The sequence below is a fragment of the Plectrocnemia conspersa genome, unplaced genomic scaffold (genome assembly GCF_051122295.1).
Source record: "Plectrocnemia conspersa isolate PC_06_02 unplaced genomic scaffold, ASM5112229v1 ptg000006l, whole genome shotgun sequence".
NCBI lineage: Eukaryota > Metazoa > Arthropoda > Insecta > Trichoptera > Polycentropodidae > Plectrocnemia > Plectrocnemia conspersa.
Window position 1 is genome coordinate 5,152,798 of NW_028277170.1, and position 25,987 is coordinate 5,178,784.

General features: G+C 29.0%; 1 protein-coding gene across 4 annotated transcripts in view; it reads left to right on the forward strand.

Annotated features, from left to right (window-relative positions):
• The window catches only part of LOC148234077 (glutamate receptor 1-like), a 393,208-nt gene that overhangs the window by 172,509 nt on the left and 194,712 nt on the right, over positions 1-25,987 (forward strand). For all 4 annotated transcript variants that reach the window (XM_088187823.1, XM_088187822.1, XM_088187824.1 and 1 more), the window contains one exon: positions 13,247-13,376. In XM_088187823.1, coding sequence (XP_088043949.1) covers positions 13,247-13,376 — 130 coding nt within the window. The remainder of the gene's footprint in view (positions 1-13,246; positions 13,377-25,987) is intronic.

Consider the following 25,987-nt stretch of genomic DNA (forward strand, 5'->3'; position numbering starts at 1 on the left):
TTGGAATTAATGAAATATTAGCAGACATTGAAATTAAATAGCCGTTCGAGTCTTCTTTTGACCAATTCTCAAATTTCAACTGTCAAATCGCGCATACGTACGTTGACGTGTGAACATTGCTTATAAAACAGTTGTGATATTCTACGTCTATATTAATGGAGGAATAAAGCATGTTAAATGTTGTTATTTAAAAATGTAAACGTAAAACTGTTTTATATTTATATACGCGTCATAGTTAAATCTAATCTAATGTTTAATCCATGAACAAAGATTTCAGTCACGGAATACACCTTGCCGTCGGAGAAACCTCATAAGCCGCTCTAAAAATTAACCTTTTATAATCGTTTTAACAGCTTAATCAAGGTTTACTTTTATTCCTTACGCTTGTTATGTACATACTATATATTTCAATTTATAGTTATAACGCACCTAGTTAATTTTCAATCCAAACAACCCTATTCAATCAAATCGTATTAATACATTTGTAAAATCGAATGGAAAATATGCGTCATTTTTTTGCTATCTTTTTTTCATTAGTCGATCATTTTAATTTTTTTATTGATCGAGCCATAGCGATATAGCGCTTTATTTTTTTTTCCTTTGGGTACGTAATCGACTACTATTATCCTACAACCCTCCATAAAACCACTTTAGAGCACGTACGACGTGCTGAAATGAGTAAATGTAGAACTTTACAGAGAATTATTAGACTTGAAGGCAAAAGATACAAAATAAGAACACATTTAACTTCTATTCGCTTTTACCGAAAACTAGTAATAAAAACTTTGCTCGAAGTATTATTTCAGTTTTTAAAAACACGTACATATGTGAACTAAGGATCGAAGTTTCTGTTTCGTATCGATTGAGTAACGATAATGATCGATAATGAACGATAATTTTTCATTATCGTTCGATATCGATTTTGAACGATAATGAATTTTTCGATTATCGATCTCAAACGATAGTGATCGATAATGAACGATATTATGACTTCACGCTTATGGCCGAACTAGTCCTGGTACTAGAAAAAGTTAAAGATGTAAGTGAGGGACTTTCTGCTGATGATTCATTGACCGCTCAAAAAATATTCGCATTTCTTTTATCTTGGAAAAGTGCTCGCTGCTGACACAACAACTCACGAAAGAATTCATCACTGAATTTCAGCGACAAATGAAACGAGCTTTGCCGAAACCTAGTACTGAAGAGCACCATGTACGTATGGCCAATCAACTTGACCCGTATTATAAGGGATTACCTCTTACTCAGTTCAATGAGGAAGAGTCCACTCTAAGAAGATTTCTTGACACACATCCATTGTCTCAAGAGGTTGAACAGGAAACTCCAACAACGCAGCATATCGGACTGGCATCAACTCCTGCCCTCAACGACATGGATTTCATGGATCATGGCTGAAAAAGCTCAGTATGAGACTCTAAATCGGCAGTGGAAAAGTAGTGGGACTCCTTCAAGATTTATCCCGGACCTTGATCTTATAAAATTGATGTATTTCCCTGGTAGTCTGTATCATTAAATACAACATTTGAATTCCTATTCCTGTCGGAGAAAGGGATGATGAGGAGAGTGGACCATCATTCTTAACTCCAAGAAGTCGTGCTGGTTCTGCATCCAGTGCAGCAAGTAAGGATTCCGGCAACACTGTGAATGTGACTCCAATAAAAGCTAAAAAGACATTTACCGAAAACTTAAAAAAAAAAGTTACAAAGAATTGTGTATGCTCTAGATTCAGACTCAAAAGATAATGTTGTCAGCATCGGTCCTTCAGATACTAACAGTGCAAACTACACAGAATCAGAGGCAGATACAGAAACTGATTAAAGACTTATCTTGCTGTGAATGCATCAATGCATCTTAAGAAGTGATTAAAATAAGGTGAATTTTTTGAAATTTTAATATTTGTGATTTTTTGGCTTAAAAGATACAGTAATATTTTTATTATTTAATGTTCGGACATTTTAATTAATAACTGATAATTTCAGATAATTTTGTAATAATAATAATTTAATAAAATTTTGTTAACAAATTTTTTTTTTATTACAAACGAAAGTTTCAAAATTTATCGTTAATTTTTGCGGTTGTACAAAATTAAACAATATTTTAAGCGATATTATTTATATTAAACGATATTAATCGATAACAAACGTTGTTATCGAATAATATCGTTCATTATCGATTACACGAACGGTAATATCGATCAAACGATAAATTTCATTTATCGTTATCGATCTAATCGATAATATATTTTTTTATCGTTTCGTATCATTTCGTTCATTATTTTGTTAAAAATATTTTTTTATTACCTATGCTTTTTATTTACTATCTATATAAATAATACTACACACATATTTTATTTTTAATAATATTTACTTGACTTATTGTTAGATTTAATTGAATATATGTATGTATGTATTTTTAAATAAAATGTATTTTTCTTACATTGGCCCGAACTCGCCCTTAGATTATCTAAAAAAATCTATTTCGCCTTCGGCTTAAAAAATTTAGGACCTTACTTTAGGAATTTAGAGAAAAATATATATTTTTTTAATATTGTAATGCCTTGACAAATTAAAAGTAACCAATTAATTATTCCAACTCAGAAAAACGACATAATAAAAATGGAAATTAATGGAAATATATATCAAGATCCTTATATAATAGCAGAAAAAATGAATACATATTACATTGAGAGCATAGAAGAAATTGTGAATTCAATACCAAGGATTAGTAATTTAGTACAATATAATAATAAAGCAATAATTGTAAAATTTAGTAAATTTAAATCAGTATCATTAGATGAAATTCATAACATAATATGTAAATTTAAAAAAGGAACTAGTACTGAGGAACTAGATATAAATATAATTAAAGAAACATGGGAAATTATAGCAACTAAATTAAATTATTTAATAATTAAAGCACTCTCCTTAGGAGAAATGCCTGAAAATTTAAAGATTGCTACTATTGTACCTATACCTAAAATAAAAAATAGTAAAAAAGTTGAAGAAATGAGACCAATCAACATGCTACCGTGTATAGAAAAAATAATAGAAGAAGTAGTAATCAAACAATTAAAGGAATTTATTACTTCTCAAAACATAATATGTGAACAACAATCGGGATTCAGAGAAAAGCATTCCACTGAAACTGCATTACAAGTAGTGATAAATGATTGGCTATTGGCTAAGGATACAAACAAAATCATTGGAGCAGTTTTCTTGGATTTCAAGAGAGCCTTCGAAACAATAGACAGAAAAATAATGTTAAAGAAATTGGAGAGTATAGGTATAAGTGATATAGTTTTAAGATGGTTTAATAATTACTTATATAAAAGAAAACAAAAAGTTAAAATAAATAATGTATATTCTGAAGAGAAATTAGTGTCTTATGGAGTACCACAAGGGTCTAAATTGGGACCATTGTTATTTGTTTTGTATATTAATGATATAGTTAATAACGTGAAAAAATGTAAAATTCATCTATTTGCGGATGACACATTAATGTATTGCATAGGTGATAACATTAAAGAAATTGTAAATAATTTAAATAATAAATTAAGTATATTAGAAATATGGTTAAAGAATAATTTACTTAAATTAAATGAGAATAAAACTAAATGTATGTTTATTAATTATAAAAATGTGTTAGATAATAGTACCAGAATAGTAATAAATAACTCTAGTATAGAAATAGTGGATAATATAAAATATTTAGGAGTAATTGTTGATACAAAATTAAATTTTAAAGAACATTGTAATTACATATTAAAAAAAAATAGTAGAAAAATAGGTTTATTATCTAGATTAAGAAATATATTAAGTATAAATACAAAAAAAATAATTTACAATAGTATAATATTGCCCCATTTTAATTATTGTGCAACACTATTAAATATGTTAAATAAATTAGATAAACAAATGTTGCAAAAATTACAAAATAGGGCAATGAGAGTAATCTTAAATAAAAATAGATTAACTAATTGTAAAAGTATGATTGATAGATTAGAATGGTTGAATGTTCAAGAAATATTGAGTATGAATGTTTTAGTATTTATATATAAGTAAGAAAATAATATGTTACCAGAATATTTTAATAAGTATTTAATAAGAAATAAAGATGTACATAAATATAATACTAGAAATAGAGAAAATTTAAAGATAATTAAGTATAAGAAAACGAGTACGGCTAGGGGAATTATGTACGGAGGTTTTGATTTATATAATAGTCTTCCAAGAGAAATCCGAAACAGCAAAAATATAATGGGTTTCATAAATGGAATAAAAAAACACCTTCGTACATATAGAAATAAATTATAATATTAAGACTTTATTATTGTATATTTTTATTTTTTCTTTCTGTTATGTATTTTTTATATATTTTTATATATGTTTACTAAATTTGTTAGATGTAAAGATTAGCTATTAAGCTAAATAAATTAATAAAATAATAAAATAATAATAATAATAATTATAATAATAATAGCTTTAATTTTTATTCTTTTTTTATTATTAAAATATCAAAATATCTAGACTTAAAATTTGTTTTTTTATAAATAAAACATATTTACATAAAAACCATAATACACACAAGTAACATTATTTATTGATATTTATTTTTGGAACATTTTCTCTACTCAATGTAAAAGTCGATTTAAATGCCAGTTGTAGCATGTTGTAGCAAAAAATCCAACAGTTAAACCGTTAACTTCTTGAATTGTTTATATCTAACTGGATTAACATAACACTGCTAATCAGCAATTTTATAAAGGGATTGCATAAAAATGTGTTTGAAGCAATGATCCTAAAAAAAATTATAGTCAAAAATGTTTAGTCATTCGTTGCTTTTAGTCGAAATTTTAATTTTTAAAAGCCTTATTTTGCCATGATAATAAATAAATCACAATGTATGACATGATTAAACAAGATTTTCTTATTGCTTAATTAATTAAATTTAAATATATTAAGTTCCTATTGTTATTTTTTTCTTAATAAATAGTCAAATTTTAATAATCAGCTTAAAATTTTAACATGTATCTATAAAATACTAATGTATTCGTTTAAAGTGATTAACATAATAGTATAATAAGGCGAGATTATTCATAATATATGTATGTTTTCATAAGGTATATTTAAAAATTATTAGTTTTTTTTTCTAGAATACTTAAATGTCTTGTAATGGAAAATGTTAGATGATTTTAAACCCTCTCGCTAAAACTAAACTTAAAGAGGGCACTTATGTTGGATTACGTTTATCTCTGCGGAACAAACTAGACGAGGAATTTAAATATTATATGTATCAGAACCGTTAAAACAAAGTGACGTTATTAAGTCATTTTTACTCAAGCGTGGAATTACACTTAAGGACATTGAAATGATCTATGAAAAATTTAAACTTTGTGTTTTTTAAAAGAAAAGCTTAATTTAAATTTTATTTTGAATATCCCTACACATGATTCTTTCGCACTAAATACTCATGAGTCTATCAATGCGCTAGAATAGGAATATATAAAACTAGATATTCGTCTATCTAATGAAATGGCAAAATTTGATTCAAAGTCCATCACTGATGAAACGGACCATTTGCCCCGGTTCAAAAAATACACCCCAGTGAGGGTCAGCGAGAGGTCCGGTCGGGTTTGTTAATCAAACACCGAAAAGGAAACAAATTAAGGGCGCAGCCCCCATTCTTAATTTGCGGCCCTTGCCGATCTTTGAGTTGCGCGCGTGTGTTTACAATTTAATTTCGCTGTTTGTGCAATAAATAAAACGAAATCACTTCGTCGGGCGGTTTGTCGGTTATTTGTGTTTGGACACCTATTTTAATGGATCGCAAATATAATTTTAACTCGAACTTTCGACGGGTAGGTTAAAACGGGTAGGTGGTATGTATTAAATGTAAAATAATAATAATAAAAACAACCTTATGATTATTACATTTATATCAGAAACTAGAATATGATTATCCATATTTTTGACAATAAAAAACCATCATATAAAATCATAAACATAACACGATGTTTTTGGATTTTATTTTAATGTAAATTGGAACTGATTTTCTTAATATTTAAAAAAAACTTAACTGGTTTTATAAGGGCTTGATTTTTCTAGTCATTATACTGAATACTTTCTGTTGTCGCAAAGTGCCGAATTTTTATCGCAGATCAAACTTTTTTGGTTTTCATCAAATTCAGGTATTATTGCTTTTTTATTAGTTTTGTACAGCTCTCAAATTGCTACGTAGTAAGAACGCTCCTAATCTTTTTCATCTTTAAATCTTTCATCACTAAAACATATTTTTTTAATCATCATTGCACCGTATGGTAATTTACAATACCCTCACAAAAATAAAAATGAAGTTTACAAATAATGATAATAGCACTAACGAGATGAAATAGTATTTTCCAAAATCAAAAACAGCATTTTTTTTATAAATGTAATATTTCTGATGCATACCCAGTTTTATTTTATGTAACACCTTTTTATGTTTAGTTGTTTTTTTTTAAACTCGACCCGGATAAAAGCATTATCAAGTTTCATACGAAGCATCCTAATATGTTTATCAAACTAGGGACATGTCCGCTAACGTAGGATTCCAGATTAAATATTTATGCGAGGGATGAGCCCCGGGTCATTCCAGAATTTAACGGACCATTAATGTTGCCCGTTTTTAGTCGTACGCATTAATCAGTAAGATTTCACGGCAAGAAAACGGGCCACGGGAGCCGATAGTTAAAAAGCCATGGTGTGGCCGTTTTTGGCATTAAGTCAAAACAAATATAACCATACCAACTATATTACTGTGTGGATATTTTTTGCCGTTCGTTAATAGCAATTAAGACTCTGCTTGGCCAAGCGGTAGAAAGAAATTTATTGCGTCATTAATGTGGAAATAATTTATAAAAAAATATATTTATAAAATAAGAACCATATTTGTATATAGTTTTATTGAAAAATAATAAAAATACGTAGCTATAGTTAAAATATGCTTTTGACATTTCTATGGCTAATTTCTGTAACTTATACAATATAAAAAACAACAACTAATGTTTTTTATATTACCAAAAATTAAAAGCAGTATTATACTTTTTTAATACTATATATCAACTATCTATAAATATACTATTCAACTTTTAGGGGGCGTAGCCCTAGGGATGGTTGACCTCGCGGCCAGTGAGACTCTTCGGTGAATCCTATTAAACTGTTTTTATTAAGTTATAATTACATTTTGACTATGGACTATTAACGGCGTCACGTTTCTCGCGATGAAGGTGAAGGTGGCCGTAGATGATGGTCTGGGCTCTTGTGGCTGCGTGCGGCGAGTGTCAGATGTGATCTTCAGGTCTGTCGGTGAGGCTGGTTCCTCCGGATGGCTACTGGTAGATCTTGGCTCTCTTGTTGTCTGGGTCACTGGCTCTGTTGTCTGGACCGTCTCTTGTGGTGCCTCCGGTCGTCTGTCTCAAGTGCCGTTGACCGTCTGCCCTCTCCTCGGTTATATCCTTTAAGGGGATGCACGCTAGCTGGCTAATAGGGGATGCATTGTGGTGATCGATTGCGTCCGTACCGTTTTGTCACAAAAGGGATTCTCTTAACGACCCGTGTTGTGTGGTCAAAAGAAATCCCTCTCGTGTCATGATGTTTGTCTCATTGGTAATGAATGAACGTTTTTGGTCACTGTCATTAACTATAAGACAATCGCCATTTTAAATGTGCCTATATGTGTGGTCGCCACAAACTCATAAATTGCATCAGCGGTTTCTAAGCTATTAAGTTCTCTTTCTCTATACATCGTTTCTAAATCGTCGCAGTACGCCCTTGGTATATTCTGAGTTTACAATAGTTTCCCATGGAGAGAACTTTAATCGCACTATATCCTCACAATCGAAAGAAAAACAATTAGCATAAATTTGAAGTTCGACTTTGACTGACGTGCTTTTTTAGGGTAAGAAGAGTCACTCGTTTTCCATTGGAACCCCTGCATTAAAATCTCAGGGTCATATATATACACCCAACATTCATCTGCAACTATAATTTTGACAATGAAGTCCGAATCCGCATCAAGACGATCATTCAATTCCGTGCTAATTGACACACTATTTCCTTCCATTCATCAGTCAAATTCTAGTAACAAATTACGCACTCACTCGTCTCGTTTGCAAATTATTGGTTAAAATGATTCGCACAGACCCATATGATATGTTTAGTTCTTTGGCATCAATCAATCGCCTGTTTTAACGAACCATTTTTAAAACTATTTGCACGTTTTCGTCGACGAAGGACGTCCAATTAACTCATTTTTGCTTTTAAATCGCTAATACCACTTGTAAGCAGTCTTGAGAGTACCACATTATCGCCATACACTGATTTTAATATTTCATGCGCTTCTTTGGCACTTTTTTACAACTTAAAACAAAACTTTATGTTAACGTGTTGGTCAAATCTATAATACGCAACAGACACGGTTAACACGACCTAACTCTTCCGGTACTGGAAGTCGGCTGACAAGTCACAACTTGTTTAATCTTGACACTGACTATCTCAACGGATCAGGCTATCGGACCTTATACTTTAAATGAATGTAGCGTCAGCAGGCGCTGCTATAAGAATTCAATCACCGTATTTTTTAACGATCTCATGTTTTTTAATTACTTTTTTCTCTGAAAAATCGAAAAACTTATTATTACACTTTTATAATTTCGATCGATTATATTTTTTTAAATTTAACGGTAATAAATATTTAAGTAAAATTGATATAGGTCGTGCATGTATACATTATTAAAATCTTATTCAATATTAAAAACCATAATAATAGTACACAAAGAAAATTTTTGATCCTCCCGTGACGCTCTTGATTTTTTATCACAATTTTGCTTTCGTTTATATTCTCTTTCGGTTCAAAAACGGCTGGTGTTCTCGTTGAAGAAGCTAAACGATATGAGACAAGAAACGAGCGAATGTATCAACATCGTCATCCAGCATATCCTCAGGGATCCATTCCCTTGGACCGTCGTCTGCCGTATATATGTATGTTATATACCGTATAAGCATACACATCTTACAGCTTTTTGCCTCGCTCGGGTTTTATATCGAACGAAATTGGAGATAGGGACGTTTCTTCGCCTCGATCCCGAGGGTTACTTCGAAGGGGTCAGAGGGCATCACTTAAATTCAGACTCACTGAGCCAGAAACACAACTCCTCCAAAAAAAGTGGTATTTTTTAAGGTTACACACCTCAGAAAGTATACAAGGATAAGCGTTTTTTTTATAATATATATTAATACATTTAAGATAATTTTTGAAAATTAATACTTTAAATCATGTAATCTCTCGTGTTTCATTCACTACTTATATAGTTGTCAAAAAATTGGTGTGTTTTACAATACTTACAAAAACAATCCAACCTAAGTCAATGTTTCTAAATTACAAAAACACTGCATTTTCTCGTTATTATATTATATATGCTGACGATTTAAAAGTATATAAAAGGTGGATAAGTTCATATTTAGAATGTCAGTATAGTGAATAACTTATTATATATTATTCCTAAAACCATAATTTAAAACAATAAAATGTTAGAGAGAGATAAAGTGATATTCTATAAAACATTATATTGCCTCACTAATAATAATTAAGAAGATAATATTTATGTTATTATTGTGTATCATTCATGTTATTTCTAATAAAGGACCCGTGAAATGTATTATTCTCGAGCTTAGAAATGACAAATGCTGCTCCAAATAAAACAAATTTTATTTATCGCCGGCATGATGCCCACTACATTTTGCGCCCTGGGCATCCACTCAGATCGCCTATCGCTAAAATGCGACCCTGTTTATTCGCCCTTGTGATAAAATATGATACGCCAGTGATATCCATCCGGCATCCATTATCCGCAACAGTATCAGACGTTTCCTTTTTTCTCATCTCTATGGCTGGTCGCTCTATGGATGTTTTTTGGCAATAGGCGACGGTGGACTATATTTGTACTTTGCTAACAATTGTAGCGAGACGTATAATGTCTTTAAAAAAAAACAGCAACTAGAAATCGAAAAGTTTTTCTCGCGAATGTTGCGTCCCACAATACGAGACGCCGCGTCGTTTTTTTAGTATACACCTATACAATTAAAATAGTGTATCTTCTTGCAAGAAACTTTTAATAACTATATTAATATAAATTGCGAACGGCTAGTAAAATTTGTAAATAATAAAAAATATTTCAAAACCAATTAAAATAAGTTTTTTATACGTGAATAGTATGAATTGAAGCAAACATATAACCCTAAATTACATATACTGATTTTCTTCAAATAAACACATATATAAATAACTTAATAGACTTATCAGCTACAAATCAAATTAAACTTAAGATAAAAGGACCATTTGTTTGAAATATCAAATCTGGAATATAAAAATGACGTACAAGTATATCACCATATTTTATTTATTATTTACAAATTTATTGGATGCATATTTTTTTCATTCTTTGGATTTTGAAGAAAAAATCAATATTATTAAGATTTCGCTTAACCATCACGAGCTTAACATAGTCACTAATAGTTGGATTAAAGAAAAACTATCGAAACTAGTTAACGATGATGTGAAAAAATCAATAATATATATTCTAAGAAGTATCATATCTTTTTACATCAACAAAGCGACGTCAAGAATGGACAATGTTATAAGCGTCGTAAGGATCAAAATGAATTGTATAAAAATGAAGAGGATTAAATATCCATAATTTCATGATTCTGAATCCTCTGAAAACTAACTAAGAAGACACAGAACTCTACTGCAATAAAGTGGTTAAGTCATTAACTTAAAAAGAAGAACTGCACTTAAATTTTAAAATCGATGATTAAACATTTCTTAAGCATATCACGGCTGATTTAAATAAACTGGACATTTATCTCTATAATTAAAATTAGTTAATAAATGTAATGTTTTAAACAACGTCGGCATTTATAATTAAACTAAATTTGTGACTATCTTATTATAATTTTTTAATATTATTGTTACTACATAACGTGCCAAATGTAACCGACTGATTGGTTTATTTAATCACGCATTAATTGGATTATTTTCGCGAGTGAGTGTTAATAAAATATGAAATTAACACGTGTATTCACCTGCTTTATTAATCATGTTGTTTGCAAATTGAAAAGAGAACCACGCAAATTCAATTTTAAACGCAAATTTCGAAACAAAACCGATACGAAAATAAGCAATTTGTGACATTGTTCAGCTAAAATGGATATTTTACCAATAAATAGCTATTTTTGCACTTACATATAAGCACTGAAGCTTAAAAATTGATGGCAATTAACTAATTATACCTTACCATATATTTTCACCCTTTCCTAAACCACATTAAACCAAAGTGCTTAAAATCTAAATTGACAACTAGTGGAAAATGTCATTTAGCAATTAAATTCATAATTTATAATTTGTCTTATTAATTCAAAGATATTAAAGATTAAATTCAACATAAAAATATATATTTTCATTACATAATTAGGGACTAGAACAGTAACATCCCTAATTACACTTTTTTATAGTGTACGTTTTTGTGATTTAAAAATATATATAACGGATTTTATAAATTTTCAGTAATATTGTGATAAATTCGGTAAAGAAAAAAAAACATATCAATACAATGTCTAATTTTTAAGCTAAATTTAATATATTTTTTAATTTCATAAAATTAACACTACTCATTTTTATTATTATTTAAATAAAAATACTATAGAGCAAAAATCTCGATAGAACAAACAATAGAAATAACGCAATACGGAAACTCAAAATGCATATTCAATGAATGAAAAATAAATTCATATCCATCTGATTTTTCATTCAAGAGAATTGCTTTCAGCACGTTTTATGTATTATACTTTATGAACAATCAAGAAACTGTTTGTTATTTTAAAGTGAGCATATTCTGCATATAATTTTATTATTGTTTTTTTTTATAAAAAGTAAAGCTAGCAAAAATCAGATTTTATATTTTTTACAAAAATACCGATAGCCCTTTATTCGTGCAACGCAAATTTTTAACAGATTGTAAGCATAACTATCGTCAAAAATACCTTTGTTACCGTTCGATATAAAAATAATAACTTTACAATTATCAAACCTTATTCAAAATATATTCGAACAAAGTGAGTTGATATACATATATGTATATAATACATCTAGTTGAAATTTAAGAAAAATAAAAACCTTATATACCACGATTTTATAATTAACGTTAAATCGAGATTTGATTTTTAAATACATTTTTCTACTTTATTTGTAAATTGTATTTTTTTTATTTGTATCCATTATTCTTAATGATTTTTGTTTACCCTTAGTTATAGATATACATGTTTATAATTACCACTGTAAATATATTTTCTCAGAAAACATTAATATATTAAAATATCGCATTTATTTGAAAACATTGACTATCATTGTCCTGATCAAATGGATAATTAATTGATATAAGTAATACTGCTCCACCGAAACAAGATCAAGGTCCAGAGCATTGGTGACCATGACTGAAGAATCGCAGCCGAAATATAGAAAGAAAGTATGCGAAAATGACGATGAATCCCGATGTATGTATATATATATATATATATATATTTGTGTGTGTGTATTAAATGTATGTTTGTCAGAATTTAGTGTTTTGAGAGTTAAATGAGCAATAATCGAATTTAATACGAGACGAGTGAGGTCGAATTCCTTCACTGTAGTGCTTCTCTACTTTGAATGTCGAGGAGATAGAAGTTGATTTAACGTAGGCTTATTGGACGTAGTTAGTGGTGCTTGTTACACGTGCTAACCAACACAGTTACGTACGTATTTATGTACCGTACATGAGTACCTATGTATATTGTGTGTACGTTTCAGGTATGACAGAGATAGCGTTTAAACGTTGTGCGAGATAAGACCTCTAATCATGTACTCGGAATTATTGCGGTTGTGATTTTACGGTTATGGCTTAATTTAATTTATGCTTTGTTTGCTTATCTGAAGTTGTAAATAAAAAAATATTAATGTGTACGTTTTAAAATTTACGTTTTGTTTTATGCAATGTGATTTGTTTTGTATAATATTACAACGCGATCGATCAATTGAGCTTCGTTTTTTTTTTAAGAATAATAAATAAATATTTTTATATCATACCAATATATTTTTTTAATAATATTTGCTTAAAAATATATTAAATCTATTTTATGTTTTTTCGTTGTTCTAGGTTTTGGCCCCTTCGTCCGGTTTTCTAGATTATGCTATCAGCATGAGACCAGAATACCACCAGGCCATAATCGACACGGTGCGGTATTACGGATGGAAGAGGATTATCTACATGTACGATTCGCACGACGGTGAGTACATGCATTTTTTTATTCTTAACATTTAGTCCAGACACATGACAAAGTGTTGAAAACATTTCTTATTCGTTTAAATAAATATCTATTATTTAAAAAAACATAAGCATTGTTTTTTAACTAATAGATAAAATATCAGATTTTTTTTATCAAGTATGAAAATTCTTCTTATCTATGATAGATTTATAATATGCCACAGCTATTAGTGTATTAAGTCTATATATTTATTTAATATCACAGTTTGTATTTCTTGTACATATTTTACAACATAGATGTTATAAATACTTACAAGAAATACAAACTGTGACTGTAAGTATTTTTTTTATTAAACTTCTAATGGATATCGCAAAACGGCGTTTTTATGGATATCAGGTGCGAGGGCTGCAAGTACCTTAGGCTTTCGCTCTTAGACGATGCCTCTGAGCGCTCCTTACGTGCACTTTATCGATTATTTATTTAGATTTCAATTCCAAACACCGCCTGGGATTGTTGTGTGCCGTCTGTGAATTTTTGCGAGAGCGTTTAGCGCCTCATCTTTCTTTCTCTCCCTCCTTCTGTTTCTCCTTCATGCAGAAGGTAGTTGAAAATTATTTACAAATTACCTTGAAATTCCCAATATTGACTTTGCTATAAATCCGTGATGCTATAAATCCGAGGCCTATCAATTAAAAGTTTTGAGCTGTCTGCGCAAATTTGATTAGATTGAGATTGTTCAAGATTGAATTTTTGCCACGCACAACTTTGTGACATAAAGCAGTGCCTACCTATGAGATCAATTTGGTAATAGAAACAGCTTTTGCGTTATTAAATTGATAATATTTTAACCATCATTAGATTTTTGAATTCAATATTAATATAACATTTAATCAAAGCCACCGTTATATATAAATGCGTCTGTATAAGTTGTTAAAGTTCTTAATCTTAATTGTAAATTAAAATTCACCACATTAAAGACGAAACCATTTATAGTTTGTTTCAATCTATTAAAGCAAAGATATAGTAAGATTATCTATATTTATCATGTTCATTGCTACGAGTATTATTTTCTTTTATTAATATAAAAGCAGTAATTATTTTTGAACTAGTTTATTTTAATGCTTACTGGGTGTATAGTAACATAACTATGTTTTTCTTAACTCCAGTAATCATCTAAGATATTGCCACAATTATTATTTAATTATGAGACTACGATGAAATATGAATACATATGAGCAAAAATATCAAAGAACATGTTTCTTAATGAAACAAGTAAACATTTTAATTGTTCTAGGTTTTTAGATAAATATAATTCAATGAGTCATACTTTGTTTTTTCATCATCCCAAATTACAGTTTATAAAAAATAGATCTTTTATGATCTTAATGCGAATAAATTTAATATTTGTTAAATTTTATTTAAAAATATTATCATAGACATATCTGTCAAAATCAAATGTCTTTTTATTGTACGTTACCAATTTATTTTATATACTACTATGTTAACATTATTGTTTCTATCCAGCAAACCTTTTTTTCGTTGACAATATACAATATTAATAATATAATTCAGTTTACAAAATATCATTATATACAATACACGTCACTGGTTTATCGTTATCTTTGATATAAGATACAATTTACTAATAAAAAAAATAGGAATATAAAATGATTTCTGAAACAAAAAAAAATATTATTCATAAACAATATGTTATTTGGCATTTTGTGCTCGAATTTAAATTTAATGACGCTTTTATCATAATATAATTCTGGTATAAGGATGACAATGTTCTTTAATTGTTGATATTTGTAGAATAGGAGGTTTTATATAATGAGCATAGTATATTATGTTTATACCTTTTTTTTGATAACTTGCAATTTATAAAAAATAGTATTACTGATGTTATTTTAGACTAGAAAATAAAATGTTAAGATGGATCTGAATATTTTTTTTTATCAAAATTGTATGTTTTGTGATGTGTGTGTGCTCATTCCATAAAATATTGCAATGCGCAATGGCGGCAAGGTTGAGAAAAACTTTTTTTCAAAAAGATTTTTGTAAAGTGATAAATGCAAACGACATTTAATTTGTCAATTTCATGACGTCTTTACTGAAATCTGTGTCTTTAATAATATTTAGGTATCACGCGCATACATTACAACCAAGTTTTTTTAAATAATTTAAATAGCACTGCCTTTTTAATATTATTATACAAGATAAATTTACTATTGAAGAATAAAATTGAAATTTGAATCCGAATTAATATTACTTTTTGGTCAGTCGCTCGCCGCCACTGCTTCGTTCTCATTCCGCCATCGTCGGGTGGTAAAGGAAACTTTGTGGCACACTTAAAAGTATTTTTATAAATCACATAACGCGCTCCACCGGGAGTCGTCATAGTAAGTGAAAAATATGATCCCTACCAGGCGGAGCCTGGAGTAATTCCTCACACCACCGTACACACACAATCTCATTTTTCTCTCCATGGCCTCTCTCCCTTTTGCAAGAACATCATAGCACGGTGGTGGTCGGTATTTTCGTAGTCGGGAAGGATTGTGGTAATATTGCACCACGAAGGAAAATAAATTAAGCAGAAAAATGTACAATATGCACATCATTGCGCATTGATTATTTGTAGATACAAATAATTATCAGTTACTAAACAATTCATAATTGTTGAACACCTGACTCTAATAGACAAAAATATAAAATAAATGAAAAAAAGGTTTGACGAACCATATACCTGCCCTATAACTTTACGCATTTATTGCAAGTCTATTCGATAATTATTTGTAAATTTAATAAAACACTACAGAACAAATCTAATAATTAATTCAAAATAAGCGTTTCATTTTAGTACAACAATATGTATATCGTACGTATGGGGATGGGGAGCAATACTTTCGTATGTACATAATAATTAACAAATAATAATGTTTTCATTGGCTAATCATTTTAATCGTCATTACGCTCTGACACATAAAATACTAATTTTGCCGCCTATATCTCGTGAATTACTCATAATTTACTTATATTTTGTATAACTAATTCCTAAAATATGCATTACTTGTTTTTTCCAATTATTTTGCGCTCTTTTGTCAAATGCTCATTTGACTGTCTGCGCATTTGACGCATGCTATTTTGTTAAACGCTTTTATGACGCAGCGCTTATAATGCAGCGCTCTTTTGACGCACGCCAATTTGTCTGCGCTCATTTGTGACGTTGCCAAAAAAAACATAACCAAAAATAGCTATTAATAAATTGAAAATAAATATTATTGAGACAACTATGATTATGTAAACAATTGTTTGTAAATGATTTCCAAAACTTAATAAATTTAAATATAATATTATTCTTATATCCACTTAATCAAAGCTAAATAAAATTTAGTATCTAAAATGCACTTATAATTGTTATAAAATATGTTTGTTAACATTATACAATTTTAATTATTTACAAAGGATAAACAATGCATGTTAAATATTCCAATAAATAAAATTAGATACGATATTTTTAAAAAGATTACGTGAGAAAATAATTGAATATCGTGATATTATATTATTTTCACCGATATGAACAATATTCGTGCGCATAATTCGCATACCACACGCACAATAAGGGCTTTAATATTAAATATCTGATTAATTTCGTACCAGGAAGGCTTCAAAGAGTTATGGCGATTATCTAAGTATAATATAAAGAACGTTATTTGTTTTTGACAAAAGCAATAAATGAAATATATAATAGCTATACATAAACATTTTAAAAAATATTTTGAATTTGTATACTTAGTAAATAATTTATATCCAAGTTTAATAATAACTTTTTATCAATATAGCTTCAATTTTACAATAAATAAATTTTATATTTACACAATAAATTATTTGTTATTGTTAACCACACAATAGTTCACTATAGAAAATAAATATTAATTAGCTTAAAAATTCAACTGGAAATATCTGATAAGGTAGAAATGATAACTGACGCTTTTTCTGTATCGTACAGACTTACTTTAAGCATTCTAAAGCTGAAAACAAAGTTAATAAGTTATTCGTGAAGGGTAACATTTAAGTCTGCAAAGTGTCATTAAAAACTTAAAAAAAAATTATAGAAATCTTTTAAAAGCTAAATAATTATTTCGACAGGTAAAAAAAATAACCATAACAAAACATTACATTGACAAATTGTATACAAACTGTGCCACTGCCTTTATAACGTAAACATGGCAGTAAGGTATAATAAAAATCTGGCGGTAAATATCTAGGATTACCCCTGAACTCCAAGCTTAAGTTTAGTAAATACATTTCAAAACTTTGCTTTAAATAACTTGTCGCCATTGAGCTCCTTATATTTAATAAAAAAGCGCGCTTACCACAGAAAATAAAATCTTGATATACAAACAATAAATCAGATCTGTCCTAACATATACCTTTCCGAGTTTGGAGTTATTAATATTAATACTATAATATTTTAAATTGCAAGTCATTCAAAATAAAGCCAAAAACAGGCTTTGCCATAATAATGGGGCACCGCAATAAATGTGCTATATCTGAAAAAATCGTGAAAATATAAAAAAAAGCCGTCTAAGGTTGTTATTTTAAACTTATTTTTAAAATTTAGTAGGTCCAAGTCAATTAATGACTTGCGGGTGGACGCAGACAATTTTATCCATTCCAGTGATCTAAGCTTGGAAATATTTTTCAGTAGGAATCCATTACAGTGAATTCCAACATTGAAATATAAATGTCACTATTCATACGACTATCGCAAGTGTACAGTTTTCCTACCCCTGCTGCTGCCACGCAACTCCAGAACATAACGCTTCCGCCCCCATATTTGACTTTAGGTACTACGCAATCAGTAACACAAAAACAAAAAAATGTTTAGAAAAGTATGATTATTTAAAAAAAAATTAATAAATTCAGTTTTTAATATTTTTTAATACTAACCAATTTTAGTTAAAAAATATCTTTATTATTTTTCATCTTTCATCGGATCAAATGTCTTGCACCTGATCTTTAGATGCCAAATTTCGGTGTCTTCGGATCCACTCTAACCTTGAATGCAATAAAATAAAATTCGCTCTTTTAGCTCTACTTAATTCGCGTTTTTTTGGCATTTTTAAATGCTTATATTTACTATTCTTAATAAATTTTAGAATGAAAAAAAATATAGCCACAACTGAACATATATGTCTCTTAAGCGAAACTGGACAATTTATTCTGCAATTTTTTTTTAAAGTTCTCAGAATTACCTGCTAAGATATTTCGATCAGACTATGCACTTGTAAATAGTCACACACCATTTTAATGGGTGCCCCATTAGTATGGCCAAGGCTGTAGATATTTTCAAAAAAAATAAAAAAAATTGTACTAGCTTTCAAATACCAACAAGCAAAATCATTTTCATACCAAGAAATACTATAAAATATTTTGCGAAACCACATTAACCCACTAATTTCATGTATCTGAGATTTTAAAAATAAAGACAAAATACTAAAACATATATTGCTGTAAGCTATTGGCTAAAAACATATTTAATATTATTATAGTACTTAAATAAGCACTTAATCCTTTCCTTTTTATTTCTTATTATACCTAAATTGTCAAAAGTTTTTTAATTTTTTGCCCTTCAATTATAACCACTAACGATTTCTTTATATTTGGATTTTTATTATATCGTAGCTTATAATAATAATATAAAAAATGATATTGTTATAAGCTTTTAATGAATGGGATATTTGTAAGCTCAATTATTATATTGATATAAACGTTTCATATATAATACAATTTAATAAACTTTAATAATATTTATCTATTTAGTATTTTAATTTTTTTTTCTCAAAATTTCTAAAAATTTTGTATCGCAACTACTTTAAACTTCAAGCACACATTGCAGGTCTAATAAACTCATTCACTTCACGTGAACTCTATTGATAATGTTAGCATTTCCATTCGAGTAAAAAATCACTTTTATTCAAACAAGTCTTATACTATTACTTTCTAAATATTGCTCTAGATAAAGAAAGTTTATTTTGTATTTACATGTAGTTTAAATATTAATTAAATAAATACGAAAATAAGAAGATGCATTAATCAAAACATGATCTGGTTCACTTATTATTAATTGGGACGGATTAACAACGCGATAATAGTAACACAAGCATATATGGTTTCACAAAGAGCGTCGCTTGTTAAGCCAACAATAACTCATATAGAGTTTCAAATATGCATGCAAGTATGCTACAAAGCTTGCACGATACGTACGTAGACGCCAGATCTTTCGGGTCATATTTAAGACTTGGTTTTGTCTTACGCTGCAGGATATGAAATGTAACTCGGGGTGGGTATATGCCATTGACTGGGGGGTATGCGCTAGCAGACAAACTGCTTTAATCCCGCATACCTGCGGCGGTGGAGATTTAAGACAATCACCACTCGTGACGTACCAAAATCTCTCCCTTTATATCTCTATCCAGCATATATCTACCCTCGTGCCGTGCACCTAAGGGATCGGCGAAATTAAATATGTTTGCATTGTAATGCGCAAACCCCAACGAAAAGTTTGTCGTGCAACGTGAGGATTTCCATTCTTTAAATTCTGGCTTTTATATATGCAACATATGATCATTTTTTATTTATTCTTTTAAAAAAATGTGAATTATTACTTTAAATTAAAAACGGAAAACTTCAGTATATTTAATTCATTGCAATTAAATATGCAATAGACGGCAGCCGGTCAAAAGAGCGTGCGTCAAATGAGCGCCGTCATATAAGCGCTGCATTATAAGCGCTGCGTAATAAGAGCGTTTACCAAAATAGCGCTATCACAAAATAGCGTACGTCAAATGCGCCGAGAGTCATTTGAGCGCTTAAAAAAAGAGAGCACGTCATAAGAGCGCAAAAACAACTTGATATATATCAAGTAATGAATATTTTATGAATTATGTATACAAAATATAAGTAATTGTGAGAAATTTACTAAGAATTAAAATTCACGAGATATAGGCGGTAAAATTAGTATTTTATGTGCCAGAGCGCAATGACGATTAAAATGATTAGACAATAAAAATATTATTATTTAATTATTTTTATGTACATACGAAAGTATAGCTCCCCATCCCCATACATGCGATATATGCATATCAGTGTCGTGTGATAACTTTGAAACAGGGCATGCTGTTAGGGGGGATAGGAACAAAAACTATATTTTTAAATTTATTACAATTTAGGTCAAACTCGTAAAATAGGGGAAATGGGAATAAACACTATATTTTTTAATTTATTACAATTTAAGTGAAGCTCGTAAAAAGTACGAATGCTCTCAACCTCACATATGCGCTACTATACAATTAAAAAAATTTAGTAAAGAAAATCGTATCGATGATTTCTTCAGTGCTCAATTTAAGGCAAATGTTGAATTAAATAATAAGAAAGTTACTGCAAACAGATATAATATTTCCAAATTAATTAACGTGATTTTCTTTTTATCTAAACAAGAACTTTCTTTTCGAGGACACTCAGAAAATAATAATACCGTAAATGAAGGCAACTATGTTGAATTATTGTATTTTCTAAGCGAATCAGACACATTATTAAAAAAAGTGAGAATAGATTGTCAGCTCATGCATTAATATTAATCGAAAAAAAACATTTAGACAAATTAAAGAAAGACAATATACTGATTATATAATGCGGTTATTGCTGACTTTTGTAAAAAGGAGCGTCGAATAAAATTAATTTTCAATAAAAATAAATACATAATATGTTTATAAAATAAAGAAAATAAATTTCAAAATATAGTTTTGTTCAGCCCCCCCCCCCCTAACCTTCATATTATCAATATGTAATAAAAGTATATATTTTTCACTGTTTTTAACGAAAGAACGTCATTTGAAAATGTCGTAAATTTGGCACATATAAATTAGATTTAAATAATATAAAACTTGAAATCATTGACATTATACTTTTAGAAGGTCAACAAGTCAACAACAAAGGTGACCTTCGTATCACTCTCGCATTAAAATAAATCGAACGAGAGATACATATTTAAAAATAAACAAACAACTTGCATTAAAATAATTCGAATTAGAGATAAATATTTTAAAAATAGACAAAGAGGTGAATGACATTTGTTATTTTTAATTACGCATAACCTTGAATTGTCTGGATGCATCTAGAAATATTAAAAAAAAATTACCAGTAGCTATGCGACCACGGTCGTAAACAGCCGAATAAATTCTTTTGTTACATTTTTCTCGAATAAGTGTTCTCGTTCATATTTTTTATAATAATATCCGTTTCGATGTTTTTAATTATAAAGTGATAGTGTAATTTAGTGTATGTGTTAGAATTAAGCAGTGTATAATTCAAATTAGTGCTTTAATACCGTTGCACCAGTATTTTTTCATGGCGTGCAACCGCGCGATGCGACGCCGATTGACGCCGAAAGCGCGATATTTACAATTCTAGGCATCATGCGTTTGACAAGGTAATGTCTTTGAAATTTTCTGTGTCATATAGTTAACCCTTTGTGCTAGAAACTCAACATCGTATTCCAAGCGTTGCACTCAAAACTTTCAATGCATTTATTGGCTTTGTGTTGGAGCTAATTTTGCCAATTTCAATTTATTAATGGTAAAAAAGCTTCTGGTAGATACAGTTAAGTAATATTGAATTCTAAACTTATGCAAATAAGTCAATAATCTTAAATTTACGAGTGTAAGTTTATTGTAAAATTTTTCATCGGAATATGGCCGAATCTAGCTGTGTTAAGACCGCATAACGCTTACTTGACAGTTTTAAGTTCTTAATTATTCCTCTTAAACTGATTTTTTCCTTCAAAGATATCTATATTTTTATGATATGGGATGAAACAGGATTATATGCTCTAATTGTGCATAATTGTTACTTAATATTGTGTGTCTGTTATGAAATAAGAGGATTAGAAAAAAGCTATTTCGCTCACACTATTAAAATGAGCGATTGACAACTATCGATCTGGGTATCTACATTTTTAGCGGCAACTCAAATAATAATATTAGTCTTTTCGAGCTAGTAAATTACTAAGTCGCGTAAAACAGAATTAGTAATCTGTGTTTTAATTATTTATAAATACATATACTGATTTATTTTTAGAAATTATTCATATAATTACGAATGACGATATAATAATGGATGTTTAAAAAAGTGACGATGAATTTGATATTAACTGTGTGATTATTACTGTGATAGTAATAGTAGTAGGAATTATATATAACTACTGAGGGGTCGTATACCTGCCCTATTATACGCATTCATTGAAAGTCGAGTCGATAAATAATAATATTTTATTAATAATTTAAAAAAATTATTTATAATTTAATTAATAATATTAATATTTGTCAATTTAATGAAACATTATAGAACAAACGTAATGATAAATTTTAAATCAGCGTTTCATTTTAGTACAAAATATATAAGTATATCGTACGTATGGGAATGGGCAGCCATACTTTCGTATGTACGTAATAATTCGTAAATAATAATGTTTTCATACAAATCATTTTAATCGTTAATACGCTCTGGCAGATAAAATATTAATTTTACCGCCTATGTATATATTATTTAATTTTCCTCAAGTATTTTTGCGCTCTTTAATGTGATTTCTTTTGTCAAACGCTCATATGACTGTCTGCGCATTTGACGTGCGCTATTTTGTTACAGCGCTACTTTGGTAAGCGCTTTTATGACGCAGCGCTTATAAGCAGCGCTCTTTTGACACACGCTCATTTGTCCGCGCTTATTTGTGACGTTGCCGCAATAGACAAAGACGTATGAAATTTGATTTATTTAATCTTGGATGAATATTCATAGACAGAGTTGGTATTACTAATACCAACGACTTTCGAACCGTAATAAATATCAATGATATGCGAAAGAGCCTGTTTTCTGCAAGCAATACAATAATTATCCAAACTTTTTTTAATACCACTGCATTATCCACCAACAAGATTTATATTAAAAAATACTAATGTAATATATTTAAAATAGTAAATTCTTTAAAAGGCGGTGCCTATTCAGAGTAAAAAATAAGGATAATGATATGAAACCTTTATTGCACATTTCATTGCTTTATCAGAAATCGCTTCTATATGAGGTCTTTAGAGCTATTATTTTTTTTCCGATATGTGATAGTTACCTACCTAGAAACTAAGTGATTTTAATCTTGAATAACAAGGCAGAGAATTTATTTGATAAGCTTAAAAAATCATTTAGAAAAATAGAGCTCTTTTGAAAAATATTTATGATATAATATGACTCAATTTGACCCAAACAAAATATTTCTCGAAATTAAATTCTTTAAAAAACAGGCGAAATTCGACGATCTTAGAAAAATTGAAAATATCACAAAAAAATATTTCAGAAAGATATCAACATCGAATAATGCACAAATGCGGCATAAAAAATGTATTGTTTTGCTTTCGCGTATTTTTTTCTGAATCAGCATTTTCTGATGTAAACATTATATCATCGAATATATCATTTTTTTGAGTGATTAACATTTTTCCAAATACAGCCAGTCTTAGCAATCTCAATATTAATATTTAATCTAATATTGTATTTATATTATCTAATATATTTTATTCTATTAAAATAGTTTTTAAAATTTTTATATTTTTTAACGTTGTATAAGCTAATATTATTTCCCCTCTGTGTATTGGTAGATCGCTATGATTTTTTAATATAAATAAGTAGATCCCAAATACAGTCTACATCTAATCGACAGAATATCGACACAACCTCTCAGTAACTAAATTTAGTACACACACTACGTCGAGAATTCAATTAATTGTACCCACACACTCATAACAAAAAGCGCTAGGATATATGATATCTGGGGATTTCCTCTGAATCCTGTCTAATAACAAGGAGTAATTCGCCTCGCTGGGATTCCAGACAATGAAGTTTTATACGAGAACGTTACAAACTAGCGTATTGTAGATGAATTATTTAAGTGACACAAAACCGAGCATCTTCAACGCCATCCCATCTCACTAAATGTAACACCTTATTCTTTAACATAAGCATTTTAAGTTAAAGCCTTTCCACTTAAGCTATAATATAAAGGAATTTCGCTGAAAATGGGCATCTAAAAAATGTGACACTTTACAATTCTAAATTTGTAAAGACATCTCATTTTAATATACTTAGACAAATTTAATTTACTTTTCTTTCCATCATATTTTTTAATGAATATGCATATTTTTAAGTAAAAAGTGCATTCTTCGATGTCCAACAATATTTTAAATATCTGGTGTGATAAAGGATTTGCTAGAATACTATTAATTATTTTCATAATACGATCAAAGGAAAGAACTTTAGCACACAAAGCGTATTGATATGTGATTCAATGCTATGTCATAAAGTTTGTAAAATAAGCATCATTTCTGTAGTGGAATATAAACTTTTTAATTATCATCATTAAAAATCATCTTAAGCATGACTGCTGATCGAATTGAGAACCACTCACAATTTTTTTTAAAACTGAGTCAATTAAATTTAATTAAAATTGCGGTAATTCTTATTATTTTCGTGTTGTTTGATTATATTGTAAATATTGTATTGCTAAAATAATTAAGTGTTTATTAAAAAATGCTTTACGCAACGAATTTACACTAGTCAAAATGTTTTTTTTTCTTTGTTTTAATGTATACAATTGTCTAGTTAATATCTATCGCTGGGATATGGTAACTTGTCTTCAGTTGGTTAATTTGTTTATCTATTAGATGGTTTTGATTGAATTATCTATGATAATATGTTTATTTGTTACTAAAATAATAGAGTTGCACAATTAATAACACATTTTTTATCCCGATTTTTAATAAAATAACACATTTTTTCTCAACCTATACTTTTGAAGTATAACAGCTAAAAAAATACATATTGTAATGTATTTGATTTAAAGCATTCGTAGTTACAATCCAAACAATTACAAGTGACAACCCACAACGACGTTGATTTTACCAAATGTCCTCCCCCAGTATTTAATATATATAGTTTCCGATTAAAGTAAGCTGCTACAAATTATTGCTTAAGAATCTTATATAACAAAATTAAAATTTGTATTTTTATTTTTTTGCTGTCTTCGCAAACAGTCTAGCAATTATTTTTCTGCTCGATAAGCAAGTATAATATGTACATAACTAACGCAAATTATTATCAACTTCGATGTAAATGCATAAAGAAAAAATAAAGCCCTGCGATACTTTTTTTGATGGTGTTTCTCTTTGATTGTAACTACGAAGTATTTGTTGATTATACGGATTATTGAAAGAACGGTGTGAGGAATCCTTAAATGCGGATATTTATAATGCTTGATTTTTTTATTGAATAAAATTGATATTTGTTTACAATATTTTATTTTTCACATTAAACATCTATTTGTACATTATTTATTTATTAATGTTTCCAATGATAATACTCGGATAGAAACCTAATAAAAAGCCAATCCGTTTAGTTACAAGGTACATTAATTACTTGCGATACTTGTTGGGGTGCCGTTAAACTGATCGAAAAACGGCAATGTGTTAGTTAGTTTGGCAAGTCGTAGCTAATCTCCCAGGATCGTGACCCTCTTATGCTGCGGTGTT